The 11229-nt window shown below is 33.2% G+C and overlaps 1 protein-coding gene across 1 annotated transcript; it reads left to right on the top strand.

Moving 5' to 3' along the window:
* The first annotated feature begins 1336 nt into the window (after nt 1-1336).
* On the top strand, nt 1337-5622 carry LOC108319560 (LOB domain-containing protein 4). The gene is made up of 2 exons (XM_052877746.1): nt 1337-1818; nt 5054-5622. Exons 1-2 carry the CDS (start codon nt 1642-1644, stop codon nt 5390-5392), a joined length of 516 nt encoding a protein of 171 aa, XP_052733706.1. The 5' UTR covers nt 1337-1641; the 3' UTR covers nt 5393-5622.
* Nucleotides 5623-11229: the final 5607 nt, after the last annotated feature.

The raw sequence follows: 11229 nt of genomic DNA on the forward strand, positions 1-11229 counted from the left end.
TGAAAATGGGAGGAGAAAAAAGTTGAAGAGGAAGGAAGAAGGAAAGGTACATTGCAAGAGAGACTTTTGAGATTTTTAAACCACTTTTACATCAGTTCTTATTTAAATCCAAGTCAATAGACCCAGTAGATTTTACATCGGTTCTATTCTACAAAAATTGAAACCGCTTTTTTTACAACAATTTTAACTAAACCTATATAAAATATTCTCACAGAAAAATAATTTTGTATCAGTGTAATATATATATATATATATATATATATATATATATATATATATATATATATATATATATTTATTTCACATAGTTTTGGATCGAATACAGTTTATATATTTTTTTCATTATTCAAAACGTCTTTTAAAAACAAAAATTAAAAATATGATAGAATTTCACGCTAAAAACATACAATATTATTATGATGATATTATGATTTACTTTAACAATGTTAATCGACAAAGTTAGAATAAAAAAAAATGAGAAAAAAACTTTTATACTTTGGTTTACCTCACTAATCTAATATTAATTAATGAATTCAACAAGTTTGGTCTTCCACTAAGCTTATCGTTTCTGAGCAATCTTTTGTCTTCAGCTCTGCTCACCGTCTCCAACTCTGAGACGCTTCTTATGCCTTTCTTCTGGTTCTCCTCTTCAACCACACTCTCCTTTGTTTCACGTATATCTTCCTCTCTCTTTTTTCACCTCTTTTTGCTTGACAAAATCTTAAATTTCAAAGATTTTCTTTTTTCTAATTATGAATTACGCTTGTTGACTCAACTCATGTTATTATTAAAAGACAATGATCATGCGGTTAATTGTTTAAAAGAAACTCGGTATCAAAGATCAATTTGCATACTATTTTTTTATCAAAAGCTCAAATTATTACAACATTTATAAATCGATCGTGCAACGAACATGTTGTTTCGTATGCACTTGTTTCTATTTTTTTCGTTTTTGTAAGAAAATAAATTTATTAATGAAATCTAAGTAGGGTACTCAATCCAATACAAGCTAAACATCCTCATATTGTGCTCAAACTCTTCACAAAAAACCAAAGTAAAGTTCATTCCTACGACTAAATAAAACGATTCTCAATCCGTGTTAAGACATATTGCCTTCCAATAACTCTTGTATCCGACCATAACGCCAAATAAGAAACTGCAACAATAGCGATGTTCTACAAACTGATTCATTCTATGTTTACCTTGTAAACGAAAAAGATGAAGAAAAAGGGAAATTGTATGTCCCTTTTGAATGAAAATCTGTAGATTGTTCAAAGCATGAGGATATATATGTTAAGCATTAAAAACAAAAGAAATAATTAAAGAGTGAAAAAATAAATAATGTACATGTGGGGCAAAAGATCTTATCAACATCCATGATTTTGTCTAGCAAAATCTAGAGTTTCGTCTTTCATGGGACCCTTCCAAGATTTTCTGTCCCAAAACGTCTCTATATAACATCATGTCCACACTCCTTAAGACCCCCTCTCCCTTCCCATCGATCAAATTTTCATCTGCTCATCATTTTCCAACAATAAATTACCCTACACAACTTCATTTCTCCAGGTTCAACTAAATCTTTCAGCTCAAAAGTGCTTATCATATTGACTTATTCTTCTTCTTCTTTTTCTGCTTGAAGAAATGAAGGATGGTGGAAGAAAACAAGGTGCAATGTCACCATGTGCAGCATGCAAGCTTCTTCGAAGGAGATGTGCAGAGGATTGTGTGTTTGCTCCTTATTTTCCTGCAGATGAGCCACACAAGTTTGCCAGTGTGCACAAGGTTTTTGGAGCTAGCAATGTCAACAAAATGTTACAGGTTTTCAATTCTCAGGCACCCCTTAATGTCCTTTCACTATATCTGCTCATCATGATATATATTTATCATTTCATTGATACCAGTTAAATACTGTTTAAAAACCCTCCCAATCACTTTCATTAGGGTTGGTCTACTTGGATTTTTGTCTGAACCTTCTTACAAGTTCTCTGCTTTTGTTAGGAAGATAGGTTGCACTTTTTTAAAGCAGAGATCAAAACCTCATACACAAATTTACTTCTACTATAAGGTTAAATTGATAACTTAGGTTCAACATAAAGAAAAAAAGTATTAGACAAAGAAGCTGCAGCTACTTTTTGTCTCAAACTGCAAAGTGACTAATGGTTATATACTAAACCACCATTGCAGTTTAACCTAACACACACACATATACATAGCTTACTTGGATTTACATTATTTTATTTGAAATGTGATTTAGCAAGGAAACTGATGTATCAAGCACTGTGTTTGTGTGTGTGAGAGAGAAAGATCAATGTATTAAGCAAGGAAACTGATGAAATACAATACCCACTTGCTAGTTCTTATAGCAGCTTTGTCAAAAGTGGCTTATTTATACTGAGAAGAATCTAATCAGCAGCACAGAGACTCACATGCTGATCAGATAAAAAGAAATGAAAAACATCCTATATATATATATATATATATATATATATATTATATTCATGCATTTTGTGTAATACTTTCATTCTGATATATATCAGAAAAGCATTACTTGCTCTAGGGTTTTCTAATTTATCTGCTGCTGCTTACTTAAATAGGGACACAGATCAAACTTTCAAATATATAGATATTATAGAAGAAGAAAGTAGTCTTCCATCCATAAAAGTTTAAAGGGCTTACTTGTTCTTTGTTGTTTTCCCACTTTTACTTCCGTTGTAGTAGTTAATTACGGTTGATGTCCCCAAGCTAACTTTAATAATACATAGGTTTTATTATACAAGCTTTTTTATGAACATGTTTAAAATAAATAAATAAAAATCTCTATAAATTAATATTAATATATACGTAGACTAGTTTGTAAAAGTTGTCTCCTAAATTTAACTAATTTTAATTTATTATGAAGAAACTTGTTTCTTTCTTTCTTAAAAATCTTTATGAAAAAATATGAGAAAATCCACAGTAATCGTTCTTCTTTATTAATCGTTCTTCTTTATTAAAGTGAGGTAAGTATGATTCCTTGGCACATATAAAGAAGACAAAGGATCAAGTATATATAAATTAGCTTTAGTGCTGAGAAGCTACACCCATGTCAAGAAGATAAAGTTAAAAAAGATATGCAGCTAGCTAGGTACGTAATTATTATTGGCCATGTATTGCAATTTGTATTCCTTTCTTTCTTTATGACCAGTTAGCTTTTTTTTTCTTAGTCCTGGGTTCGTTGGTTAATCAATGTTATTTTAGAAAAGAAGAAAAAAAAGCTTATAGAGTTCATCTTTTTCTCTTTTCTCTTTAAAATCATGGGTTACATTGATAGAGACTGCTTATGCATGTTGAAAGTGATGTTGATTTCCCAAATCAAGATATTTCAATTGGTGATAAAATTAAGGATATATGAAATTATCTTTTGTAAGCATGACTCATTGATGACATATTTTAACTTGTGTTCATTATATTCATGTTACAAATGCTATAAAAGAAAAAAAGCAATGAAAAAAAAAACTTGGGTCATGTCCATGACATCATTTTCATTTAGCTTTTTAGTTAAATAGTAACATGGGTATATTATTTAAAATTTTGTAATACATATATTTGTTAAGAATGCATTTGAGAGTGGAGATCAATAAAATGAAAAAAAAAACTCATAAATAAATTTCTCTTAAAATTTTGGATAAGTCAAATGTTATATATATATATATATATATATATATATATATATATATATATATATATATATATATATATATAGGTTTGTTCGTGACTCGAGAATCATTTGATTCACCTCTTCTATTTTTTTATCGACTCTATACTGTGTCCTCCTAAAATAATCCAATAATATTACTTAATAGATATTAGAAAATATTCCCACTTGTTATTGAATTGAAAATATTTCAAATGAACATGATGTAAATTTTATCTTATAATCTATTTAAAAATGTAATATTGAACAAATTGATTAAACATACATGCATATAAACACACACACACACACATATATATATATATATATATATATATATATATATATATAATATTAATAATAACCATTAGTACTAAACAATAACCCCTAAACAATATAGTATTAACCATGATTTTAAATTCATACAAGAAGCCAAGAAAAAAATAATTACAGGTTTTTTGAGAGATGAATATGCATAAATCAAGATAAAATTGTTGGCTGAATTTTCATACACGTTATGATATCACATGGTGTATTATTGTCCTAGTCTATACATTGCATCCTTTTTTATTTAAAAGTAGCCAAGCCAGGGTTATGATTTTCATACTATTATATATTCTCTTAAGTCAACAACTTCTTGTTTTGTTTTCCCCTCCGAAGCACATAGTTTCAACATACACCTTATTAAACATGCAACTCTTTTTTGACTAAGCATGATCTATATTTCTATTCAAAAGAACGATGGTTTTCATCATATCACTCATGAATCTAGGTCAACACATAGAGCTTCCACCTGAATATTCCTTTTACTTGTACTCAAGTTACGGCTAACGTTACTTTTTTACACATATTCACACATATCATGATAACCTGTTGAGTGTGATATATAACTTTTTGTAAGCAACCTAACTTCTAAGTTCACCACACGATTTGTTCAAAATAATCATTATATAATAAAGTCCTGTTACACATTATATGCACTGTATCTGAGACACGTCACTTAGAATCTTCAATCCAAACGTGAAAGAGTTCTATAAGTTTTAAGTTTTCTTTTTCTCTATACATACTGCACTTGGCCTGTTCAACTTAAAACTTACAATAGTTAGATTTATGAGGTTTTGGATGGAAGGAAGTATATAATAATTATTGATGGCCAATATCCTCAACATATTCTTTTAAAAAAGACTCAGCAATATACCTCACTTACATACAGTAATTTAATCATATTTTCAATTGAGATCAATCTCTAACTTCATTCAAATAACAGATAAGGTACATGGTGAAGTGTCCAAAGATTATACCTGATGTGAGTTCTGATGGTTTAAGACCTTGATTGAATGTATAGTAATTGGTTTGATGAATTATATATAACATTGGCAGGAACTACCGGAGTACCAACGAAGTGATGCTGTTAGTTCAATGGTATACGAAGCCAATGCAAGGGTGAGAGATCCCGTGTATGGATGTGTGGGAGCCATATCTTCTCTGCAGCAACAAGTTGATGTTTTACAAACCCAGTTGGCACTTGCACAAGCAGAGGTTGTGCACATGAAACTGAGCCAAGTTTCAACTTCCTCTGAACAACTCAAAGCAGTGCCTGCAACATCCAATTCATCCTCAGAGAACTTATCTCCATCAAGTAAACTTGCCAAAACCCTTTTTGCTATGGACATGGTCGTTGATCAGCCAAACATGGGAGTGTCTCTGTGGTCATGTTAGTTCTTAGGTTATTATATTATAATTCTTATTGGAGTGCAGAAAATGGGCATGCATAGCTACGTATCCTTGTAATCAGTAAAGGGTTGAATAAAGTTGATGATGGACTCCATTGAATATGATATCTTCAACAAAACTTCAGCTTCTTCTTTTTTTCTCCATCATTTAATAGGTTACTTGTTATTATGTTTCATTTGAGTTAACGACATTGATATATTGATTTTGATACTGAGTATATTTGTAAAGATCTTAATTATATATATTCATGTTATTAGTTTAAAATGAATAGAGTCATTCATGCGATGCAGTTATAATAAATTTTTACATCTCCTCATGTAGAACTATAATGTGGTATCTCTTTTTCCTATCAAAATCCTTTGCCATGCCACCAAGCATTCGCGACATTTTATCCTTGGTATGCAACAAAGCAACTTTTCGTCGTGCAACAACTAACAAAAGTCTTTACCAAGAAACAACATTGTTTCGGGTATATGGTTAAAGTCCTTTACTAAAGGCACTCCAAGTTTTCTTGAAGACCAGATGGACTCTCGGATGGTTCTCTATCTTCCAAAAGTTACGTTGTTCGCTCTCCCTCCGTTTTGTCGAAGCCATGTGAGAGGATACCTGTCAAAGGCACTCTAACGCTCAAGTCAGTAATATAACCGAACGCCTATCACAACAAGTTGAGACCTTTATTTATACTAGTTGTGATGGGCCTTCACCTTTCGATGACCTAATGACGGCCCAATCACACATTAATCTGCATTAGGGACTTAATGAGTCATTACCACTAGACATGACATAGGTGAACGACCTGGTTGGACGGACTTAGAAGGACAACCTAGGTGGACAGCTTGGGAGGATGGTTTAGGTGGACAGCTTGGAAGGACGACCTGAGTGGATGGCCTAGGAGGACTTCCTGGGAGGACGATGGACGACCCTAGGAGGATGGTTTAGGAGCACGGCCTGGGAGGATGGCCTGGGAGGACGGCCTGAGAGGATCACCTAGGTGGTACATGGGAAGATAGACCGTACGGTACGCACCAGTGTGCATATTCACTATTTAAGACTTATCCATAATCTATTGTACAAGTTTCTTAAAATACGATAGGAAATTTCTAGATTTTCTAAACATCTAAAAAACTAGCAAGAAACTCTTAAAGGGGGTAAATAACCCACGTTAGAAAATAAAGAGAAGAGAAAATAATAAATGAAAGCGAGAGAGATGTGTGAGTGTTGTGTTTTCAGAGGAAATATAAGCCCCTATTTATAGATGGAGCATGGGTCATAGAAGAGTTGTGGAGAAACTATCATTGTAAGAGATGTGTCGCAAAGTGCGGTTCAAAGTCAAGAACATATCAAGGTAGTTTTGGATATGAAGTGACAATAAATCGACACTAGTGGATATATATTTTGTTATCGAAAAATTAGGAAGCCAAAACAAAGTTTCTTTGGGTTCAAGCATTTCACTAATGGATTGTCCACGCTTTTGCAATATTGATAAACTTTATTTTCACAACATAATCCCTCAGAAATTGCAAAGAGAAAGACAGAAAAGAAAATCGAAAGAGAAAAACTTGGGTCTCATATAAGATGTAATGCATTAGAGTTTGTATAATAAATTATATATATGAACCAGTCCTAGATTGAGAAACTTATAATACATAGAGTAGTTGGTATAACAAGTTATATGAACCAAAACACGTGATGTGTGTTAGCGATTTATCAATCACAATATATCCCCACAATTCTTGTTGTTACATATATTAAGTCATGTGTGTGTCTGTTAACACTCCGACAAGTGTACCGAATCGTATCAAGTAATAATAAATGGTAAGACCAAATATCATTTCCCAAGAGACTCACGGCCTAGACATTCATATGGGTTCTTGATTAATTAAGACTTGTAAACAAGATCATAGTGTTTATAATGCAGAAAATAAAAATGAATGCAAGTGTTGATCAATTGACTTGAAAAATGCACAGGTGATTAGTGTATAAAATATGGAATGATTATGTTGTTGGGGTTTCCGACTTATCTTGTCCACTCTCATGTATTTATGAATTCATCTTCTTCATTAATGTTAATGTCACTTTCTAATTTACCTTAAACCCGATGTCTCGGTGAAGAAAGCCTACTCTTAATTACTAGATCACAATGTCTTGTATCCCCAACAATATATTATGCATTACATTCGCCCATAAGCTTAAAGGCAACCAACCCTCTGATGACAAATTTATGAACACCGAAAAACGGCTCCACAAACTTGTTTAACCCTCGGCAAGTGTGACCGAATTGTATCAAGTAATAAACTCGGTAAGACCAAGTATCGTTCTCCCAAAGGACTCACGCCCTACTTAGTTATCTGATTTGTTGATTATTTAAGACTTGTGAACGATTGATTGTAGGTTTTTAATGCAAAAGACAATAATTAAACATGTATGCATGAATTTGATCAATGGAGAAGAGGAAATCAAACACTTTAATGAATTAGATGCATGAGTATGTTGTTGGGGTTATCAATTTCATCTTATCCACTCTCATATATTTTAGGAATTCATCAATCTTTTCATCAATGTTAATGCCACTCTCTAAATCACCTTGCAAGAAGGCCTATCCTTAATTACGAGTTCATACAATTCCTAGCATCCCTAATAATTAATTCTAAAGTGCAGAAGCTTAACGGCAACCAACCCTCATATTCCTATGTCTAGGCAATATGCTATTGGAAGAAATTCCCCGGATCTAGATTTCCCCGTACGTTCCCATATCGACAAAATCAATAATCATGACATCGAATGAGTTAAACAATGCATGCTTTGAGCAAAGAGGAAAAACCCTAACTAATGATGAAAGAAAACATGTATCTCAAATAAGATGTTTAAACACAAATTCCATATATGAGAGTTTCACAAGACTACATTGATTCCCCAACAACAATACAAGGTTTAGTTCACCATATTCATGGTGAAACTAGATGAACAATAATGAAAGAATGAAAGATAGAACCCTAGAAAGATGAGAAGGTAGCCTTAGCATCCAAGATCTTCCTCCAAGGGGTGGAAAAATGTGTGTTTGCTTTGTCTCCAGCCAAAGATACAAACCCTAGGAAGACCTAAAGCTTATATATTGTTCGTAATAATACAAAAAATTAAGCCCAAGCCCAAAATAGTGCCGCTCAGCGGTAAACTACCGCTCAGCGGTAAGTGCGTGAGTTGATTCTTCCCCTTAGCGTCATTTTCACCCCTCAGCGGATCCAACGTGAGTTCCTAAGTGCCGCTCAGCAGTAAACTACCGCTGAGCGGTAGTTGCGACTTCTCCTTTTACACTTTTTGATGTCTTTTCTGATTCCATTTCTATCCTTCTTCACTTCTTTCACCAAATTCACCTTAAAACTGCATAAAACACTGAAATCAAGCATAAACCTGTCCAGCTCTCTTATTTCTAAAAGTATGACCAAAAACATGATTTCAAGCTAGTTTCTAAGTGTTAAAGGTTGCTTTTAGTATCAATTTTAAGCATGAAAATAACAGTTTTTCAACTGTTATCACAACCCCAAACTTAGAACTTTGCTTGTCCTCAAGCAAACAAGATGTAACTCAATCTTCTACCAATCCATACAATGGTTTACTCCATTCAAAATCCTCTTTTCAAGATAAGTAAAAACTTCAATTAAGCTCATGACAAAGACTTCAATCAAGACCTACACATGCTTTAGTGTTCACAAAGTCACTTAATATCCAACAAATGCTATTTTTCATGAATGATCAATCAACTAAGCATGGATGTTCATGTGCTCATGGAATATTTCCTCACTAAATAAAGTGTTTCACTCAAACACACAAGTGTATAAGAGGTAATCACTCATTCACTCTACTACCACAATTTCACAAGAATTTACTTTTCCTTTCATTTAACCATAATCAAATACATTCACAAGGATGCATCATGACAAGGACTTTTCAATGGCTTATAATGTGGCTAGGCTAACAAGAAAATTAGTTTTTCTAGATCACAAAACCCTTGAGTTAAGAGAATCATATAAACGCAATCATTCTTACTTTTCCCTAACTTTCTTTTGCATTGAGCTTTGCTTTTTCTTTTCTTTTCTTTCTCTTTTTCTTTCTCTTTTCACATACTTAATTCTTAGCTCTTAGCTCAATGCTTTTGATGACAAATTTATGAACACCGAAAAACGGCGCCACAAACTTGTTTAACCCTCGGCAAGTGTGACCGAATCGTATCAAGTAATAAAACTAGGTAAGACCAAGTATCGTTTTCTCAAAGGACTCACAGCCAAGTTAGTTATCTGATTTTTTGATTATTTAAGACTTGTGAACGATTGATTGTAGGTTTTTTTAATGCAAAAGACAGTAATTAAATATGTATGCATGAGTATGTTGTTGGGGTTATCAATTTCATCTTATCCACTCTCATATACTTTAGGAATTCATCAATCTTTTCATCAATGTTAATGCCACTCTCTAAATCACCTTGTCAAGAAGGCCTATCCTTAATTACGAGTTCATACAATTCCTAGCATTCCTAGTAATTAGTTCTGAAGTGTAGGAGCTTAAAGGCAACCAATATGCTATTGGGAGAAATTCCCCGGATCTAGACTTCCCCGTACGTTCCCATATCGACAAAATCAATGATCATAGCAATGAATGAGTTAAACAAAGCAAGCATTAAGCAAAGAGGAAAAACCTAACTAATGATGAAAGAAAGCATGTATCTTAAAATAAGATGTTAAAACATTAATTCCATATATGAGAGTTTCACAAGACTACATTGATTCCCCAACAACAATACAAGGTTTAGTTCACCATATTCATGGTGAAACTAGATGAATAATAATGAAAGAATGGAAGATAAAACCCTAGAAAGCTGAAAAGGGAGCCTGAGCATCCAAGATCTTCCTTCAAAGGGGTGGAAAAGAGAGTGTTTGCTTCGTCCCAGCCAAAGATACAAACCCTAGGAACACCTAAAGCTTATATACTATTCGTAAAAATACAGAAAATTAGGCCCAAGCCCAAAATAATGCCGCTCAGCGGTAAGTGCGTGAGTTGGTTTCCTCCCCTCAGCGGACTTTGCACCCCTCAGCGGAGCCAACGTGGGTTTTTGAGTGCCGCTCAGCGGCAGTTGCGGCTTCTCCTTTTGCATTTTTTGATGTCTTTTCTGATTCTATTCCTATCCTTCTTCACTTCTTTCACCAAATTCACCTTAAAACCTACATAAAACACTGAAATCAAGCATAAACCTGTCCAGCTCTCTTATTTCTAAAAATATAACCAAAAGCATGATTTCAAACTAGTTTCTAAGTGTTAAAGGTTGCTTTTAGTATCCAATTTAAGCATGAAAATAACAGTTTTTCAACTGTTATCAGCTTTCAATTTCCCTTTCTATTTTCCAACAACCCCAAACTTGAACATTTGTCAATACCACATAATATTTTCTACTTAACTCAAGGTACATCTTTTCAACAAGGGTTTTCGAATCATGTTCAAGGCTAGGGGTTCAAAGGATAGAACACATAGTGTTCTTTTTTTTAGTGGCTCATTTCATGAAATTGGCTAATACAAGGGTTACCAACAAATGACCTTGATCATATGATGCAAACAAGCTAGTAATTCAATCATAGAAAACCTGGGCAAAGTCATTCATGCTTTCAAAGTAATAGCACTCAATCACAAAAACTCTGGAGCTCAAAACCTCACATATAAGCTCATTCACATTTGACATACACATCCTACTTAATATCACAATCACAATCACAATATCATGCATTTGTTCACAAAGCTTGTGAATCACCTGTATAAGCATGTAATGTGCATATCTC

Source organism: Vigna angularis, chromosome 5 (assembly GCF_016808095.1).
Source record: "Vigna angularis cultivar LongXiaoDou No.4 chromosome 5, ASM1680809v1, whole genome shotgun sequence".
Lineage (NCBI taxonomy): Eukaryota > Viridiplantae > Streptophyta > Magnoliopsida > Fabales > Fabaceae > Vigna > Vigna angularis.